Raw genomic sequence first — 21,348 nt, forward strand, 5'->3', positions numbered from 1 at the left:
AACCCTTGGCATTTCCCCACCAGCCAAGGTTGGCTGGTGACATGCAGACTGGGGTTCTCAGGTACCCTAATTCAAAATGTCATTACTAAATTGAGAAATAAAATATTGGCTATTAGACTCTGCTGAGCAGCTAACAATTCTGGTCTCAGGGCTAGAAGGACCGGGAAACCAGAGGGAAAACGTAGAACAGAGCAATGGCAACTGCTATTACATGGAAAGAAAAAGCGAAAGTGAAGTTGCTCAGTCGTGTCCGCCTCTTTGCGACCCCATGAACTGTAACCTATCAGGTTCCTCTGTCCATGGGATTTTCCAGGCAAGAGTACTGGAGTACTTCTCCAGGGGATCTTCCCAACCCAGGGATTGAACCCGGGTCTCTCACATTGCAGGCAGACGCTTTACCATCTGAGCCACCAGGGAAGCCGCTATTACATGGAGCTTTGTGATTTCAAGGCATTCCCATTCAGCCCACACAACTGTATTATCTCCATTTTACAGATGAGGAAATGAGAATAGTAAGATGAATGCCCAAGGCTACCCTGTTAATAAGCAGTCAAACTAAGGCCTCTAGACTCAGAATGGTGGTGACATCAGCTAACACTTGCAAAGCATGTACAACGTGCTAGGCGCTGGTCTAAGCACTTCACATGCATTAACTCATGTAATCCTCTGTATTTACCCTAAGAGGCAGATACTAGGTAGCACCTCCACTTTACAGATTAGTGAACTGAGGCACAGAGCTCAAGTTCTTAAGCACCGTGTCCCAAATTACAGAATTACCAAATAGTAGAGCCAGGACTCAAACCCAAGGTCGGCCTCCAGAGTTTGCCCTCTTACCTACCAGTCTCACCCCTCCCCAGGAACCAGGCTAGTAATGTTTATGAGTGAACTGTGCCAGGGAGAAGTACACAATCTGGATGGTGCACATCCACATTAAACATGAGACTGTGAGCCCACAGTTGGGTGGAATTTAAGAGAATCCAGAAATCTAGTTTCATACGTTAAATTTACTAATTTTTATGAGTTGGCAGAGGAGTCGTGTTCTTTAAAAGCACGTGCAGGCTAATGAAAGATTCCAGCAGCAGAGCAGCTGCGAGCAGCCTCTGCAGCAGGCATGACCATGTCACACTACGCAAAGCAGCTTCCCGGGAGATGGTTCTAGTTGGCTTCCACAGTTAACCTCTGTCCTCAGACGCCCTGGGTTTGCTCAAGGATCACAGTGAGAAGGACGCCTTCGGAAAACCAACCCGAGGCAGACTCCTGCAAGCTCGGCCAACTGCACCGTTGGCATCTTTCCCCGGATCGGTCGGTGCCTCAGGAGGACTGAACACAATTCGCAGCTCGAGGATTAATCAGAGAGCAGCCAACAAGATTGACTTCGCTTGGCAGAAGCACCGGAAGCATCACTGCTCCCGGGATTCAGCAAATGACTCGCTCACCTCCTCAAAGTCATCCAGCTCCTCCAGCCTGGTCCGAACCTTCTCCGACATTGCAGATGTGGCAGTCCCAGCTTTGCCTAGACAGAACGGATTTATGTCACATGGGTGGCTTTCCCCTGTCACCAATACCCCCAAAGGAAGGCATCGGTCACTCTACGCTTCATCATGAATAAAGAAGCTGGGGAACAATTTTATTACAGACAACTCCCTGAGATTTTGAAAGCAACATCCTTACATAACCCAAGTTTCATTGCTGTTCATGGGAGCGCAGCGGGCCAGCCTCAAAAGGGTTCCATGACATTTGATATTTACAAACTTTTCACTAAATCATTTGTTTATTCCTAAAGAAAGGCAGTCCAGATAAGGATGCCAAGAATCCATCATTTAGTTGTTTTCCTCAAACAAAAGGCCCTCTCAGGCTTTACTCACAGTGTAGAATTGTACTAACAACTAACAGAACAACAATCCCACTGTCCAGAAGTGGAAACACTAGAGCTTCAAAGGCCTCTCTTCAAGCAAACAGGACTTGTGAGCCACCTTCCCTCGTCCATCAGCACAATTCTCATCAGCAGGGACTGGAGGGAAGAGAAGGAAAGGACCCCAGGCCGTGGGCTAGTCACAGGGCAGGGTGCTCTGTCCAGCTGCCTGTTGTCCTCCAGAGCCTTCTATTTCAGAACCCTTTCTCCATCTTAAAGGGGTTTCTGTTCTAGACCAGGGGCCTGCTTGCTCCTGCCTACTGAACTCACTCTCAAGAACTAAATTTTACTCTTTTAAGGCACTGGTTTCACAGCTCTGGTGTTAATGCACAGATTTGCTGGGATCAGCTGAGAGCATGGTAAAATTATTCAATTATTAACAACTACTAAGATTCCAAATAATTTGATTTTTTGACCTGGTTTCTACTTTCCCCTTCACTTTGAAATAATATCACAGAACGTGCATATATGTACATTTTAGCAGGCCATCATAAAACCTTTGTTGAGAGTCCCTTGGACAGCAAGCAGATCAAACCAGTCAATCCTAAAGGAAATCAACCCTTCACTGGGAGGACTGATGCTGAAGTTGAAGCTCCAATACTTTGGCCACCTGATGTGAAGAACTGACTCATTGGAAAAGATCCTGATGCTGGGAAAGATTGAGGGTAAGAGGAGAAAGAGGTGACAGAGGATGAGACGGTTGCATGGCATCACTGACTCAGTGGACATGAGTTTGAGCAAACTCCAGGAGATAGGGAAGGACAGGTTAAGCCTAGCGTGCTGCAGTTCTTGGCGTCGCAAAGCGTTGGACACAACTTAGCGACTGAACAATAACAACATAAAACCTTTGCAGCCACCACCCAGATGGTATATTTTCCTGCTTCTTTCACTCACCACTAACTTTAGTTCATAAAGTTTACCCATGTTGTTGCACAGAACTGCAGCTCACTCATTTTCATTGCTGTTTAGTATTTTCCATGGTGTGACTATATCACAAATTATTTCTTATTTTACCATCAACGGATGTTTGGATTGTATCCTGTTCGGGGCTACTGTGAACAACACTGCTATGAACATTTCTGTGCATATCTCCTGGTTCCTATATGCATGCGTTTCCTCAGGGCAGTACTGCTCAAACTCTTACAATAATCACTTAAGAATGTGTTAACATACAGGTTCTGATTTTTAGTAGGTCCAGTAGGGCCTGCGACTCGGCATATCTAATAAGCTCCCAGGTAATGTCACTGACCAAACTTTAAGAAACGTGGACTTGGGCAGAGTTGGAAAAAAGCATTCTCTAGAAGGCCATATGTAAGTATTTTAGGTTTTGTGAGCCATACAGTCTCTGCCACAACTACTTAACTATGACATTAGCGTACAAAAGCAGCCATAGACAATATGTACACAAACTGGCATGGTTTTGTTACAATAAAACATAATTTACAAAATTAAACCAGATTTGGGCCAGGTTTGGCCTTGAGAATACAGTTTGCCAATTTCTGATCTAGGGTATATTCTAACAGTGGAACTGCTAAGGAAAAAGGTTGGGCCGTCTTCAATTTTACCAGATAACACAAAAGTGCTTTACACGGTGGTTGTGTCATTTTATACTCCCATCAGCATCACATGGCAGTTTCTGTTGCTCTACACTCTCACCAGCTAGTAATATGGTCACTTTCCAATCTCTCCAAACTGGTAGACATGCAATGCTATGATTCACTTTTTTTAAGGTTTGGGGTCAAAGTTACGCCTATAACAAAGGTGCCCCCACTCTCTTGATTTCTAATGTGCTGTCTCAATCTGCAGAGAACACAGAGAGTTGCAGCTGCCATACCAGCAGTTTGCAATACAGCACGCCTGTGCTCCTCTGCACCCCAGTGATACAGGAGCTCAGTCAGTGGCTTCAGAATCACCCAGAAGCTTCAAAATTGGAATTCCTGGGATCCATTCCACAAGATTACTTTGATAAGCAGAGTAGGATCCAGTGGTCTATATTTTAGGAAATATATATATTCTCCAGATGACCCTGGTGCAAAGCTAGTATGAGATGCTCTGGTCTAGACCATGTCTCCTGGCAGAAAAAATTGAGAACTGCTGTGTTCAGGGACCAGCGGCTGGTAAAACTGAATGTGTGATTCCCCTTATTGGCGGATCTGTGTTTTCACAAGGGATAAAGATGTAAAACAAAGGAAAGAATCTCTAAAAAGGAGAAATTCAACCATTTCCCAGCCAGCGACGAGGCATACAAGAGGGGTGACTACTGCTCTGTAACCCCAAAATCAAGGTTTCTGTTTTACTCCTAGCAGTAGACTCTTTGGTCTTTTTTTCTTTCATTCATCATCTAAGTATGTATTTCAATTCTACTAAGTCTATATATAATCTAGGAAATAATAGCTTCAACTGAATTAAACATCAGGATTGGATACTACAAACTTTTTTTCTTTGGAAAGCTATTTTAAAGGTAATGGGAGAATTCTCCACCAAAACAGTAACAGCAACAAAAACTCACCTTTTTCAGATCCCATAAAAAGATTCTGCAGAGGCAAAAAAAAAAAAGTATTAATATTTTTTAAAACTTACTGAATTCTATGTTAAAAACTTATCTTTACATTATTATCCAAGTAGCAATAAGACCACATGAGCCATCATTTTGCCACAAAGCCATTTACTTATCCAAATGAAAAACAGAAATATTTATTCAAAGGAAGAAAATACAGCTCACCAGAAACTAGCAGAGATTCAAATTTCTACTCAATTCAAGACTTTCAAAGTGAGCCAACAAATAGCAAGATTTTGAGAACAATGGTGGCATGTGAAAGCCTTCAGCGTACTCTAGTAAATCAAGGTTTCATAACCTTGGCAATACTGATGCTATGGGGTGAAAAACTGTTGTGGGGGGCTGTCCTGTGCACTGCAGGATGTTTAGCATGATCTCTGGTCTCTCCACATTAGATACAGTAGCACTCCCATGGCTGTGACAACCAAAATGTCTCCAGACATTGCCACATGTCGCCTCGGGAGTAAACTCACTCCTGGTTGAGAATCACGGCTCTATATTACCTTAATGCAATCAGAAAACAGTAAGAAAAAATTTTAAACAGGCCAGCAATTCTGCCACCATTCTTTTTAACAAGTACAGACTCTGGAAGAAGGGACTAGAACCTTCCTAGCTGCTACTGAGCTCATCCCTTCCTCCCTGCTCTCAGACCCAATTTCTGATGGATGCACTGTGAACAGCCCGTGACGACCTTCAAGACAAATGTAACTGGATGCGTTGAGTGAACTCCAGGAAGTGTTCTTGAATGTGAGAGGCTGCATCCCACTTCTCCCCTCCCACCGTCTAACAATTTGGACGTGAGGTGACACTGAACAAGCCAGAGCAAGACAGAAATGATGACTTCAGAGGTGCCACACAGCCCTGGACCACCAGCCTCTAGGCATCTTTCCAGTGTGAAGAGAGATGAAGCCTTAGGGAAGGCTTCAGTTACAAGCTAGTCCTCAAGTACATAAGCATTAACCTGCTTACCCCAGTTGAGCAACTTGCAGAGTATGGGGTAAGCCCCAGCCATGAGCCAACAACTTGACCTAGTGGCCATCATTTAAGACACAGTGAACTTCTGGCCTTGGCAGAAAATCCACCAGTGGGTCTCTCTGAACAACAGTAAGAAGTTAACCTTCTTCAGGATGGCTCTCTCCTCCCCTCATAACTCTCACCTCCCCCAGACATGGGACTGTGTGACTCCAATTCTTTTTCTGAACTGTGCCTGATACCTGATTCTTGACACATTTTTTGAGCAACCAATCAACGTGTCTTATCCCAACTAATACTGACATACCAACTGAAAAATAAACTAGGCAACACAATTGTGATACTATGATTTTTAATAAGAAATACATGATCAGTCTTTGTCTAGATACCTGGCACAAAACTCCTAATACTTGGAATTTCCTAGATGAGAACAATCCAGGAGTCTTTTGTTATGTTAATGAGGTGAATTTTTCGCAGCACCAAAGGATGAGGGCTGTTTGTCAGGGGAACCAACCTTTCAGTCCCACCTCCCTGATTTCCCAAGAGGAGAGAGGGACTAGGGGCAATTACCAGTGGCCCACAACTTAACGAATCCTCCTATGTAATGATGCCTCCATAGAAGCCCAGAAAGATGGGGTTCAGAGAGCTTCCAGGTTGGTGAACCAGAACACATCCACATGCTGCCATGCTGCACCCCGAAATCCATGTGAACAGACGCTCCTTCGTTCAGGACCTCACTCTAGGTATCTCCTCGTCTGGTTATTGGTTCACATCCTTTAATATCCTTAGTAATAAACCAGTAACCTAGTGAGTCAACTGATTTCTCAGTTCTGTGAGCCATTCTAACAAATTATTATGTGCTTAGTCATTCAGTTGTGTTTGGGTCTTTGCGACCCTTTGGACCCTTTGGACGGTAGCCCACCAGGCTCTTCTTGTCCATGGGATTTTTCAGGCAAGAACACAAGAATGGGTTGGCATTTCCCTCCTCCAGGGGATCTTCCCAACCAAGGGATCAAACCCACCACTCCTGTATCTTCTGCACTGCGGGTAGATTCTTTACCCACTGAGCCATCGGGGAAGCCCAAAATGTTAGTTGCTCAGTTGTGTCCAACTCTTTGCAACTCCATGGACTTTAGCCCAACCAGGCTCCTCTGTCCATGGAATTCTCCAGGCAAGAAAACTGGAGTGGGTTGCCAATCCCTTCGCCAGTGGATCTTCCCAACCCAGGAATCGAACCTGGGTCTCCTGCACTGCAGGCAGATTCTTTACCATCTGAGTCACTAGGGAATTAATAATAAGTGAACCCAAAGAGGTGGTCACGGGAACCTCTGACTTATAGCTAGTTGGTCAGAAGCAGACTAACAACATGGACTTTTGACTGGCATCTGATGTGGGGCTGAGCCCTTAACCTGTGGGATCTGATGCTTTCTCCAGTATCACAACTGAGTTGATTTACAGGACACTGAGCTGCTGTTGAAGAATTGCTGGGGGGGGTGGGCAGCGGGCCAGGAACCTATATGCTGGAATCAGGCGCAGAATCATAATAACAAAAAGAAATGACTACTACATCCGAAGCAGACACTGGGAGAAAAGTGTACTGGTACTTACAATAGAGAGCTTTTCCGTGGTAGTGTACCGGGCAAGGATTTCTCCTCGTTTGCTGGCCCAAGGCTCAAAATCTGATCCTACGATGGAGTTATCATCCCTGTCACGTTTCTTTCTGGAGTTGTCCTAAGGAAAGGCAAGATAATAAATTCAGCAGCAATTGTTTTAAAAAGTATAAGTAACCCATGGTGATGTAGTTGATAACAGTATTGGATAACTGAAATTTGCTAAAACGGTAGAACTTAAATGTTCTCATAAAAAAAAAAAGGGTAAATATGTGAGGTGATAGACAAGTTAACTCAATGTATGGAATATTTTCACAATGTATATGTGTATCAAACCATCACATCGGACCTTTTAAATACATTTCAATTTTATTAGTCAATTATACCTCAACAAGATTAAAAAAAAAAGGCATGAGCAGAAGGCATATAGTCCTTCACTGTATGATATAATAGATCCTTACAAGGAGGAGACCTTGTAAGGTCTCCTTATTTGTAAGGAGGCCTTACAAATAGCTGAGAAAAGAAGAGAAGCGAAAGGTAAAGGAGAAAAGGAAAGATATACCCATTTGAATGCAGAGTTTCAAAGAGTAGTAAGGAGAGAGAAGAAAGCCTTCCTCAGTGATCAATGCAAAAAAATAGAGGAAAACAACAGAATGGGAAAGACTAGAGATCTCTTCAAGAAAATTAGAGATACCAAAAGAATATTTCATGCAAACACGGGCACAATAAAGGACAGAAACGGTATGGACCTAACAGAAGCAGAAGATATTAAGAAAAAGTGGCAAGAATACACAGAAGAACTAGACAAAAAAGAACTTCATGGCCCAGATAATCACAATAGCATGATCACCGACCTAGAGCCAGACATCCTGGGATGCAAAGGCAAATGGGCCTTGGGAAGCATCACAATGAACAAAGCTAGTGGAGGTGATGGAATTCCAGTTGAGCTATTTCAAATCCTAAAAGATGATGCTGTGGAAGTGCTGCACTCAATATGCCAGCAAATTTGGAAAACTCAGAGGTGGCCACAGGACTGGAAAAGGTCAGTTTTCATTCCAATCCCAAAGAAAGGCAATGCCAAAGAATGTTCAAACTACCACACAATTGCACTCATCTCACACGCTAGCAAAGTAATGCTCAAAATTCTTCAAGTCAGGCTTCAAAAGTACATAAACAGTGAATTTCCAAACGCTCAAGCTAGATTTAGAAAAGGCAGAGGAACCAGAGATTAAATTGCCAACATCTGTTGGATCACCGAAAAAGCAAGAGAGTTCCAAAAAAACATCAACTTCTGCTTTATTGACTACACCAAAGCCTTTAACTGTGTGCATCACAACAAATTGTGGAAAATTCATCAAGAGATGGGAATACCAGACCACCTGACCTGTTTCTTGAGAAATCTGTATGCAGGTCAAGAAGAAATCATTAGAACCAGACATGGAACAACAGACTGGTTCCAAATTGGGAAAGGAGTACATCAAGGCTGTATATTGTCACCCTACTTATTTAACTTATATGCAGAGTACATCATGCGAAATGCCAGGCTGGATGAAGCACAAGCTGGATCAAGATTGCTGGGAGAAGTATCAATAACCTCAGATATGCAGATGACACCACCTTGATGGCAGAAAGCAAAGAAGAACTAAACAGTCTCTTGATGAAAGTGAAGAGAGTCAAAAAGTTGGCTTAAAATTCAGCATTCAGAAAACTAAGATCATGGCATCTGGTCCCATCACTTCATGGCAGATATGGGGAAACAATGGAAACAGTGACACACTTTATTTTTGGGGGGCTCCAAAATCACTGCAGATGGTGACTGCAGTCATGAAGTTAAAAGACACTTGCTCCTTGGAAGAAAAGCTCTGACCAACCTCTCAGTTCAGTTCAGTTCAGTTCAGTCGCTCAGTCGTGTCCGACTCTTTCCGACCCCATGAATTGCAGCACGCCAGGCCTCTCTGTCCATCACCAACTCCCGGAGGCTACCCAAACCCATGTCCATCGAGTCGGTGATGCCATCCAACCATCTCATCCTCTGTCATCTCCTTCTCCTCCCGCCCCCAATCCTACCCAGCATTAGGGTCTTTTCCAATGAGTCAACCCTTCGCATGAGGTGGCCAAAGTATTGGAGTTTCAACTTCAACATCAGACCTTCCAATGAACACCCAGGACTGATCTCTTTCAGGATGGATTGATTGGATCTCCTTGCAGTCCAAGGGACTCTCAAGAGTCTTCTCCAACACCACAGTTCAAAAGCATCAATTCTTTGGTACTCAGCTTTCTTCATCGTCCAACTCTCACATCCATACATGATCACTGGAAAAACCATAGCCTTGACTAGACGGACCTTTGTTGGCAAAGTAATGTCTCTGCTTTTAAATATGCTATCTAGGTTGGTCATAATCTTCCTTCCAAGGAGTAAGCGTCTTTTAATTTCATGGCTGCAGTCACCATCAGCAGTGATTCTGGAGCCCAAAAAAATAAAGTCTGACACTGTTTCCACTGTTTCCCCATCTATTTCCCATGAAGTGATGGGACCAGATGCCATGATCTTAGTTTTCTGAATGTTGAGCTTTAAGCCAACTTTTTCACTCTCCTCTTTCACCTTCATCAAGAGGCTCTTTAGTTCTTCTTCACTCTCTGCCATAAGGGTGGTGTCAACCGCATATCTGAGGTTATTGATATTTCTCCCGGCAATCTTGATTCCAGCTTGTGTTTCTTCCAGCCCAGCGTTTCTCATGATGTACTCTGCATATAAGTTAAATAAGCAGGGTGACAATATACAGCCTTGACGTACTCCTTTTCCTATTTGGAACCAGTCTGTTGTTCCATGTCCAGTTCTAACTGTTGCTTCCTGACCAACCTCTACAGCATATTAAAAAGCAGGGACATTACTTTGTCAACAAAGGTCCCTACAGTCAAAGCTATGGCTTTTTCAGTAGTCATGTGTGGCTATAAGAGTTGGACTATAAAGAAAGCTGTGCTCCGAAGAATTGATGCTTTTGAACTGTGGTGTTGGAGAAGACTCTTGAGAATCCCTTGGGCTGCAAGGAGATCCAACCAGTCCATCCTAAAGGAAATCAGTCCTGAATATTCATTGGAAGGACAGATGCTCAAGCTGAAGCTCCAATCCTTTGACCACCTGATGGGAAGAACTGACTCATTGGAAAAGACCCTGATGCTGGGAAAGACTGAAGGCAGGAAGAGAAGGGGACCACAGAGGATGAGAAGATTGGATGGCATCACTGACTCGATGGACATGAGTTTGAGAAGCTCCAGGAGTTGGCGAAGGACAGGGAAGCCTGGCGTGCTGCAGTCCAAGGGGTCGCAAAGAGTCGGACACGACTGAGCAACTGAACTGATAATAGGTATGTCTAACGGTTTACTATGATAAAAAATTTTCAATCCAATTCACCACAAAAGGCCAACAAACCTATCAAAAGATGCTCAAACTCATTAAGAATCAAGGAAAGGCAAAGTAAAAGAGATTATTTTTCAACAATCAGAATGGCAAGATTTAGGACTTCGCAGGTGGTCCAGGGGTTAAGACTGCACATTTCCATGGCAGAAGGTACAGGTTTGATCCCTGGTCAGGGAAGGTCCACATGCCACAAGGTGTGGCCTAAGATAAAGAAAAAAAAAAGGTTTTCAATGACTCATAATTGTCCTAGTTGGCAAGGATGCAGGGGACAGGCACTCCAAAATACTGCTATGCTGATGAAAGTGTAAACTAATTAGCTGTTTCTGGAGAACAATCTGGCAGAAGCCATCAAACTCTTACACACACATTGCCTTAAGCCAGTAATCAACTCCTAAGAAGTTACCCTATAGAAACCCTTGTGTGTGGGCACCAAGATCTATGTACGTTCAAGGACCAATGCACCACTGCCGATACCACCAAACCCCACATGCACACAGTTTATGTGTCCATCATGGCAAATGAGAGCATGTCCTGTTCCTTATGATACAATGCAAGATTCAAAATAAGAAAGCTGTTCTATAAGTACTAATATAGAATGTTCTCCAAGACATATGGTCAAGTTAAAAAAAAATGTATATACGTTAAAAAAGAAAAAGAAAGTAAACAGATGTATGCAATGCCAGCAAAGAATGATGGTGAAGTCAAGACAGGACATGAATTCTAGCTTGGAAGTGACTTAACATATTTGTTCCTCCGTGTGGTCCTCTTTAAATGAGGCTTATAATATCTCTTGCACAAGGCAGCATGGGAACTAAACTTGGAATTTACTGTAAAACACCTGCCATGCTGTTAGCTGATACTGTTATTACTGTTGTTGCTATTATTTATATATGAGTATGTATGTAAATCTTCAGAAATTGTTGTCATAAATATCTATGAAAATATAAACAAAAATTTAAATGATATGCATTTACACTGATAATACTGCTGACCTCCAGAGTGGAGAACAGAGTGAGGATGGGTTGACTTCATTGATATTTGATTTTTCAAATGAAAAATTAGCGAATTGCTTATGTAATTACATAAAATCCAAAGGAAAGAACATAAAAAGAGTGAAATGAAAAATTTTTAAACGCTTAAAAAAAAAAAAGCAGCTGCAGTAGTTTCCAGGATCTACTCCGGCCTCTCAGCAGCAGTGCCATCAGACTGCACTGCACATTACTTGTTCAATGAAAACCCCCATCCCGGCACCCACAGGACCGATCCAGCTGACAGCGTTACCATGGCAGCCGCCAGGGTTGCAGGGTCAGCAGAGGCTGCGAACATGGAGAGGGGGTCGGTCCCATCCAGGACGCTGCTCAGAGGGTCCACCACGGAGCTGGAGGATGAAGAGGACGTGGAAGAAGTGCTTCCCTTCCGGCTCACTTTCTTTGTCTTTGACTCTGTGACCTGTGGGGAAACATTGTGGAGGTAAAATGGAAGTCTCCTATGACTTCTCCCAATGAGACACTCAAATGGGTTTTCCCTCGTTTCATTATGAACTGACCATTCCTTTGCAGCTGGGACCCTTATTTTTCGTGAAAAGCTGACATGACTCAGAATCCCAGCTGTTGAGGAAGAGAAGCTGAGAAACTAGGATTAGGAAGGGAGAGACGGGGCCTCTGTGGATTAGGAGGTGATGATATAACTGATTTTTCATGGGGCCTTCTTACTCAAAGTGTGGTCTCTGGACAAGCAGCATCCATTGCACCTGGTGGCTTATAAATACGTAGACTCCCAAGCCCCACCCCAGACCCACTGCATCAGAGTTTACATTTACAGCAATGGTCCCAGTAGGGTAACGAACCAGAATATGAGAGATCCCAGTGTCAGTGGCTCTGCATGGCCATCTCACCATCACAAAGCAGTGAGTGCCTGGCTCCTCCCTTTTAGGAGAACTGTGTATGTGCTGAAGGACATGTTTTTGCTCCACTAGCCCCTCATCCTTCCCCAACTTCAGAGGACTGACCAGGGTCCGAGCCAAGAGGATCCAACCAGAGTTTGTCTGCTGAAAATTGAGAGTCAACATTCAGGAGGGCTAGTTAGGTTCTGCTCCTTTTCAAAAGGAAGCTATGAAAACCCAGAACCAATCTTCAGAAAGAGGGAACAGGATGCAACAGAATGAAGAAGAGAGGGTGTTGGATAAACAAGAATTTGACTGGCCTCTGTCCCCGGTTCCTGAAAAGGAGATTCCTTGTCCTTGGAGCATCATTCACTCATGAGCCTCTTGATCACAGCTGAGTTTATGCTAATGAGAAGATGCTACATAGGGGCATGAGAAAGATTAAACATGTGCTAAGAGGGTCAAGACTTTCAGCCAAGTGATAAGAGCTTCACTTCAGTGGAGGCTGGGGGAAGCTGGAGACAAAGTTTGATCATGCGGCCAAGGAATCAGTCAATGATTGACTGATCAGTCGTGCCTATGTAAACAAAACCCCGACAGAAAGTTTGCACACCAAAGCTCAGTGGAGCTTCCCAGTCAAACAGATGATGTGCTGGGAGGCGATGCACCCTGATTCCACAGGCAGAAGGCACGGAAGCTCTGTGTTTGGGACCCTCCCAGATCTTGCCCTATTTGGCTGGTCCTCATGTGCATCCTTTATAACAAAACTATAAGCATAAGTACTGTACTTGTCTCAGTTCTGTGAGTTGTTCCAGTAAATTATCAAACCTGAGGGATACGGGGCTCACAGAGCTGAATCTCCAATAGGCATCCAGTTTGAGTCTAGGTTGGAGTTGGAGTTGTGGAGATGAGGAAGGAAACCTCATCCCCCAACACCCAGACGGAGGCCGGAGTGACTGGCCTCACTTGGGTACAGGACAGAGGTATCCTAGTGGCTTCCGATTCAGGCACTGTTGAACTGGAGGAGCTGGATGAGAAGGAGACACTTATTGTCAGCAAGTTCTGCAAGTGTGAGCACGATGACATTGTGTCTACAGTCAGTGCCCTGAGTTCTAGCACACAAGCTGTCCGCAGTAGAAAAGATTTCTGCATCAAGGTTTTGAATTCATTCTGAGCTCACTCTGGGCAGTCACCTGTGCCGCTGCCTCTCCCCACAAGGATTCTTCCATGTGGTGAGGACAATGGAATTTTACTGCAGGACACCGGCTGTCTCAAGCCAGCATCACAGAAGGACTGCAGTGCCTCCGGCTACCTTCCTACCTCGCTGGCTGTGCCTCCTCAGCAGAATGAAGTTGTCTTCGGTGCTGAGAGTGGGACTGTCTCCCTTGTGGACACCAAGAGTGCGAGCTGTGCCCTCAGCTGGCTGCGTACTCCCAGCGTGTCACTGGGCTGGTGTTCTCCCCACTCAGAGCTCCCTTCCTAGCCTTTGTCAGTGAGGATTGCTCACTCGCTGTGGACTGAGGCCTTTCCAGAGTGTTTAGAAGCCAAGTCCACAGAGATTTTGTGAGAGATGCTACTTGGTCCCCACTCAATCACCAACTTCTTTCACAGTGGGCTGGGACCATCAGGTCATCCACCATCTCATGCCCACAGAACCTCTCCCAGAGCCTGGAGTGTTGCTGAGCAGATTGGATTTCAGACCAAAAGCAAATCCCCCAGAAGTATCCACTCTCTTTGCCCCTCTCCTCTCAGTTGTGAGGAGCCATATACAGTATATCAGTTTATCGGATCTGTGCAGTTAATAGGCAGTGTCTCTCAGCCTGGGGGAGGCAGGATTCTGGAGTCCTGAACTCATGGAAGAAAACCTTCCTTGAACATGGATATGTATGTGTCTGAGTGTGTGTGTGGATGCCTGATTTTTGTTGGCGGGGGGAATAAAAAAATCCTTCCTGCAGGGACTTCCCTGGTGGTCCAGTGGCGAGGACTCCATGCTTCCAATGCAGAGGGCCTGGTGTTCAATCCCTGGTCAGGGAACTAGATTCCACATGCTGCAACTAAAGATAAAAGATCCCATATGCCGAAACTAAGACCCAGTACCGCTAACTAAATAAGTAAACTAAAAAAAAAATCTATATCCCTCAAAAGTTAACAAAATGTTTTTATGCTTCCCATGTAGCTTTGCCTGAGGAACTGGCCACGTCTGGATGAGGAATGAGATATGACATCCCTGGATTCTTAGAAGCAGCTCACAGAGACAGCAGCAACTTTATTTTATTTTATTTTTTATAGAGCCTAATTCGCCTTTATCGTGGGTAGTGCTTCCATTCACACTGAGCTCTAGCTCGAGGAAGAGCCAGGACACTCACCACAGTTTTGCACATCTTCTTATTAATAAATTGAACCAGAAGTCCAGTTTCCGGCTGAATAAGAACTTTGGCCAGTACTGATGTAATGTCCCCACCTCACCCCCACCCCCACGGAGCTGTGCATATGCAGATAAGTGTATGTCTGTTATAGATGCCATAGAAGACTTCTGGGATGGAGAACTTAAAGGCATTTCAGTTAAAAGCTGACACAGACTTACACAGGAATGTCTGCCACTGTCCCATCTGAAAACAGCCTGGAGCCCAACCATTTTTGCCTCTGGGTCCCTGTCTCTGGATACAGGAAGCCTGAATGCTGTTTTGGGGGACTTGGAAGATTTTAAATATAGCATCAGAGACACAACTGGAAGTACTGGTCAGGGAAATAAAAAGTTGACTCATTAAATAAAGGGAGATCTCCAGAAACCATGGATTTGGAGCCAGTTGATCAGAAGTGCGGGTGGCCTAGGGACCCCCAAATTTGCTGCTGGAGTCTGAAGCTAGCTTTATAGAAGCTGCTTTATGGAAGGTCCTGCCCTAAACCTGTGGGGTTTGACACTAACTGCAGGGACCTGGGTGAAGTGCCTCCCCTGGTGCATGCTTGTTGTTCCTGCCTGCCTGGCATCCATTCCTCCATCTCCCAGGATCAACAGTCACGAGTTTCTTTGGGAATGAAAGGAGCCCTACCTGACTTTCAGCTCTCACAGGCCTGGTGGAGTGGACTCTGCTCCCGGTTCCCATGGTGGGCATGAGCCCCAACCCAATCAATCAGTATATTCTACACCCCAGTCACCAGGGTTGATTCACGGAAGGACATGTAACCCAAGTGAGCATGCGGAAAGTGCAGAGAAGAGACTCTCCTTGCTGCTGGGTTTGAGTTCCTGAGATTGGAACCAACTCACTGGTGGGTCAGCCGCAGCCACATAAGCCCATGGGGATTTGAGGGGACCTGTGAGGTTGAAGCTCGGTCTTATGATCGCCTGCTTTATGGAATCACCTCTACATTTTCAGGTTTCCTGTCATTCAAAAACATTACGTACTTGGTATCCACTGGCATCTGTCAACTTTATCCCACCCAAGATGACAACCACGCGGCATCTATTACTTGCTAATAAAAAAAGTGCTAACCCAAGAGGGACCATCTATATCTCTTGCCTGCTTTTTGTTTTGTTTTTAAATAAACTCACAGATAGACTAAGATGCTATTTAGCACAGCACCCCATATTAGTAATTAGTGTTTGTGCTAAGTCACTTCAGTCATGTCCCACTCTTTGTGACCCTATGGACTGTAGCCTGCCAGGGGATTCTCCAGGCAAGAATACTGGAGCGGGTTGCCATGCCCTCTTCCAGGGATCTTCCCGATCCAGGGTTTGACCTACACCTCTAACGTCTCCTGCATTGACAGGCAGGTTCTTTACCACTAGCGTCACCTGGGAAGTCGTTATATAATGAATTAATTCATCAAGTATTACACCAAACCTAAATGCCAAGTACTGCTAGGAAGGGCGGAAACTCAGTACTGTACAACCCCTTAAAAATTTAAAAATTTTCATCTTTGAGGCTTAGCCACCATAAATCAAATATTCTTTCTCTTCATGTTCATGCATAAATGAAACCACCTCATTTTCTCAAACATTTAATTACTTTGTAGTCCTCAGATCCTGAAGCTCCCCATTTTTGCTTACTTGACTTATGTTTCTGCTTTCTTTTATTCTTCCACTTTCATGCAAAAACCTTTGAGGCTCATGCCATTCTCCTATACTGTTCTCCATCATTTTTATGCAGCAGTTATCAATTTATTGTGTATCAGTTCCAAATCCACCCTTTGCTGTACGTTGTGATACTAGCACTAGACCTTATAAACACTCCTCCTTGCCAGCTAGCACAATGTTAGATTTTGTGAATAGAGGGCACTCAAAGGCAACAGCAGCAGGAAGATATTCTCATCAGGGTTCCAGTCCTCCATTTTAAAATTCAGTGTAGAAGCCCAGTGGTCCTCAAAGACCAGCTGCAGCTGTACCCTCAGGCCATGCTCTTCCCATCTGACGGCTCTATCAAGTTTCTTTGCCATAGGCAATCTGTGTGTTCCTGAGATAGTCATACCCTCTTGGGTTGGGGGAGAGGCTCTATCATAAGTCCTTAAAGTTCCTTCACTTGCCACTGTTCCTCAACCTGGAGTTGATGTCTGCATCTTTGTACCTGGTACTTTTGGACCTCTTAGAGCAAGGTTGGCACTGTTATAAGGCCTAACAGCAAATATTTTAGGCTTTGTGGGCCAAACAGTCTGTCCCAATTCAACTGTGCATGAAAACAGGCATAGATAATATCTAAACGAATGAGTATGGTTGTGTTCCAATAAAACTTTATTTACAAAACTGGGCTACTGGCCATAATAATGCCAACTCCTGCTTTAGCCCTGTTTCATCCTTTATAGTAATCAACTACCTTTTACTAATTAACAATTCTTTAAATTTCCCTATTCAAAAATCTTCTATAGTTTCTGTTGCCTGACTTGGCCCCTGACTGACCTGCCTTGTCAATGACATGTGGTTATTTCCTCTACTACCTGCCTTATTTTTGCTTTGGGCATTTATCTAACTTTCCTACACTTTGCGACTCTTTGCAAAAAGAAGCCTCAGTTAAATGTCCATATGACAAATTCACAACATTTCCAACCCCAAAACTGTTCCCTATCACAATCTTAACAACAATATAATATTCTTATCACAATCTCCTTTGCTTCCAGCCCTCACACTCTCACTCTCACCATATCTGTTCTCAGAGCTCAGAGACTTCCCTGCTTCTTCCACCAGGCAGCTAGTGCATCTAAAAATATCTCATAACCATAAAGATCCAATGGTCTCCAACTTCAGCAGGCATCTGTATGCCACTTAACATTCCTTTTGCCAGCCCTTGGTCTGCTCTCTTTTCCATTTCCCTTGGAATATGAAGCCTAACCATATTCCTTGCCTCAAAACCCCTACTGCCACCCTAGGTTCATTTAGTGAAATCAATTAACAACTTATCCCTTGAAAACTAAGACCAGGAGGAATCAAAACTTTTACAACTTTCTGACCTCTCCCATAAACCTGCCTGAGAGAAATTAAGACATACATCTACAGAAAAACTTATACATGAATGTTTACAGCAGCATTATTCATAATAATCAAAAATTATAAAGATGAACTTCCCTGGTAGTACAAGTAGTACAGAATCCGCCTGCCAATGCCGGGGACGTGGGCTCAATCCCTGGTCCGGGAAGATTCCACGTGCTGCAGAGCGCCAAAGCCTGTCACCAAAACTACTGAGCCCATGTGCTGCAACTCCTGAAGCCTGTGCACCGAGAGCCTGTGCCCCACAACAAGAGAAACCACTGCAATAAGAGACCCATGCACCAAAACTAGAGAGTAGCCCCCGCTCACCACAACTAGAGAAAGCTGGCACAGAGCAATGAAAATGCAGTGCAACCAAAAATTAAATAAACATTTTAAAAAAAAGCAAAAAGTACAAATAGTCAAAAACGTCAGTTATTGGGTGACTGGATAAACAAAATATGGTACAGCCATACAACGGAGGTAACAGTAATTAAAGTGACCTCAATACTTCAAATAGGCAAATTAAGAAGTATTTTCTTTACATCTCCAAATCAGGAACAAAGGCATCCCCCACTTATGACCACCTCACTAATATAACAAAGGGAATCAAAATGATGGCAGATGAAGTCAACATCACAAAAAATGGGGTAGAGAACAAACTGGTTGATTTACAAATCCAAAATCAGCTACTGCTGACAAAATGAGAAAGACTCAGGAATACTGTCTATAATTTTATGGAATAGGAATGTCACAGAGGGACCCTTGACAAAACTTACAGTTATTGGTTTCAGTGGGTGATAGTCCCCAAACTCCAGCGGTACAGCCTCCAATCGGCATGACGCAAACTCAGCCTTGTAGTTCCTATTCCTGGAATGCCTGGTAAACAGCAAAATCCAGAAACCAATTTAGTTGGAGATGCATACACATTAAAAACTTTTTGCTAAAACAAAAAAAAAAATTGTTTTTGATGAGACAGTTGACAGTGGAACAGTATTTCCACCAAGACCAGTTAAGTAATGGTAAATTTTTTAAAAAATTTTTTAATGGTTTGAAGGTATAAAGAGCTGCCAAGGCAAACAAAACCTGTGAGGCCAGACACCATAACAAAGGGAAGCTCACTGAGGTGAAGCCAACTTCTTGCTGGCTATCTCTGGCCGGGCACGGTGATTCTTGACATGGGACAAGAGGCTGAAGCCAGGCAGAGGATGGCTGCCAGAAGGCAGGGCAGCCAAAGGAGCTTTAAGGAAAACTCACAAGGCTGGAGAGAGAAACTAGGGTTCAGGGCTACGGAGACAGCCAGGGCTTGACGGAAGAGCTTCTGAAGAAAAGGGAATGCTGAAAAGCGAGAGATTTGGTCCTGGTTTCCCTTCAAAGTATCCACCAATTAGCTGTATAGAGCAAGAGGAAGAAGCCAAATAGATGAAGAGCAGACAGTTTCATCAGTCTTGTGGAGAACTAACAAGTGAAGGGATTAGTGAAAAGAAAAATAAAAGGGGAGAGATTATTCACATTGAGGCATAGAAAGGAGAAAACATGAAAAGCACGGAAGAGTGGAAAAGACAAAAAGGACACGAAGAAACGCCTAACACACATATCTGAATCTTGAAGAAGAGAGAAGGAACAGGCAGAAGCAGTATTCAAAGAGATAATAACCTAAAAAATTCCCCAAACTAAAGAAAGACATCAATTCACAGATTGAAGAAACACTTGTGCCCCAAGCAAAATGAGTATAAAAACAAAACAAAAAACAACCATACTTAGGGCCTTCATAGTAAAATGGCTAAAAACTAAAACGAGAATCTCTTAAAAGAAATAAAGATACGTTATTGCCAAAGGACAACACTAAGATTATTATCTCTGCATAAAATGAGATCCAGAAGACAAAGGAATACTGGAGTATTAGAGTACTGAAAGAAAATAACTGCTAACCAAGAATTTTAGACCTAGTTAAACTATCCTGCAAACATTATAGCAAAACAAAGAAGTTTCCAGTCAAAGAAAAGGGAGAACAGCAGCAGTAGCAGAACCACACATTAAATTTTTTTAAATGCTGAAAGTAGAAGGAAAACAATCCCAGCTGAAAGCAAAAAATATGTATGTATATATGTATTTCAGTTCACTTCACTCACTGAGTCATGTCCAACTCTTTACGATCCCATGGACTGCATCCATACGTGACTACTGGAAAAACCATAGCTTTGACTAGATGGATCTTTGTTGGCAAAGTAATATCTCTGCTTTTTAATGTGCTGTCTAGGTTGGTCATAGCTTTTCTTCCAAGGAGCGTGCATCTTTTAATTTCATAGCTGCAGTCACCATCTGCAGTGATTTTGCAGCCCAAGAAAATAGTCTGTCATTGTTTCCATTGTTTCCCCATTTATTTGCCATGAAGTGATGGGACTGGATGCCATTATCTTAGTTTACTGAATGTTGAGTTTTAAGCCAGCTTTCTCTCTCTCGTCTTTCACCTTCAAGAAACTCTTTAGTTTCTCTTCGCGTTCTGCTATAAGGGTGGTGTTATCTGCATATCTGATATATATGCCTATGTATTTATATATATATGTATTTTATATCAGTCCTGAATAGTCATTGGAAGGACTGATGTTTAAGCTGAAACTCCAATACTTTGGCCACCTGATGCGAAGAACCGACTCATTGGAAGACCCTGATGCTGGGAAAGATTGAAGGCAGGAGGAGAAAGGGGACAACAGAGGACGAGATGGTTGGGTGGCATCACTGACTTGATGGACATGAGTTTAAGCAAGCTCCAGGAGATGGTGAAGGACAGGGAGGCCTGGCGTGCTGCAGTCCATGGGGTTGCAAAGAGTTGGACACGACTGAGCGACTGAGCAACAACAACAATGCATATATGCAATATGTACAGTACAGAGCACAAAAGATAAAGGTGTAGGTAAAACTAAATCAACTACAAAAAATAACTTCTTATGGTGTTTAAAATATAGAGTAAGAATGCATGACGACTTGAACATAAAAGGCAGGGGAGATACTACTTAAAAACTCAAAATTCTCACAGCACAGGAAGCTGGCCCCTTTGTTTCCTTGGCCTCCAAATGCCTGCAATTCATCCCTCCCCCCTCACACCCACCCCCATTCACAGCTTCTTAACTTTATTAATATTTGTATGAACCCCAAATCTAGTCAGCAGTTAATTGGCTTTACTCAGTAAGCCCCACCAACCCAGAAATCTAACACAGTACCAAAGAACTGAAATCCCATGTAATTTCACTTCCATCCCTTTCCAAATAAATTTCACTTTGGGTGTAGGAAAGGAGAAAAACTAATGAACAATTTGGACCAGGCTCTGCTTGTTTTTGTTTTTAAATGAAAACTCCTACCACAATATACTGCCTAGTTCCTTTGGGTCACATTTACTAAATATATACTGCCTTCATCTTCCAAAAATATTGCAGCTGAATTCACTGCTGAAATATTCTTCCAAGCTCCTTTTAATATGTCACCAATCAACTCTTGACTAATAAAACAAACAAAACCCTGAAGAATAAATTGGAAGATTAGTC

The 21,348-nt window shown here is 43.5% G+C and overlaps 1 protein-coding gene and 1 pseudogene across 5 annotated transcripts in view; one reads left to right on the plus strand and one right to left on the minus strand.

The window, feature by feature from the left end:
- Positions 1-21,348, minus strand: part of VPS35L (VPS35 endosomal protein sorting factor like) — a 143,551-nt gene that overhangs the window by 113,994 nt on the left and 8,209 nt on the right. For 3 of the 5 annotated variants that reach the window (XM_081560790.1, XM_081560791.1, XM_081560793.1), the window contains exons 2-6: positions 18,586-18,685; positions 11,751-11,918; positions 7,050-7,172; positions 4,422-4,446; positions 1,437-1,513 (exon numbers count right to left, since the gene is read on the minus strand). In XM_081560790.1, coding sequence (XP_081416916.1) covers positions 1,437-1,513; positions 4,422-4,446; positions 7,050-7,172; positions 11,751-11,918; positions 18,586-18,685 — 493 coding nt within the window. Of the gene's footprint in view, positions 1-1,436; positions 1,514-4,421; positions 4,447-7,039; positions 7,173-11,750; positions 11,919-18,585; positions 18,686-21,348 lie in introns of all 5 variants that reach the window. The other 2 variants (XM_081560792.1, XM_081560794.1) reach the window with 1 other exon arrangement.
- LOC145532163 (methylosome protein WDR77 pseudogene) lies at positions 13,259-14,153 on the plus strand (annotated as a pseudogene).

This window comes from Giraffa tippelskirchi, chromosome 13, assembly GCF_054371585.1.
Source record: "Giraffa tippelskirchi isolate mGirTip1 chromosome 13, T2T-mGirTip1v1.2.pri, whole genome shotgun sequence".
Lineage (NCBI taxonomy): Eukaryota > Metazoa > Chordata > Mammalia > Artiodactyla > Giraffidae > Giraffa > Giraffa tippelskirchi.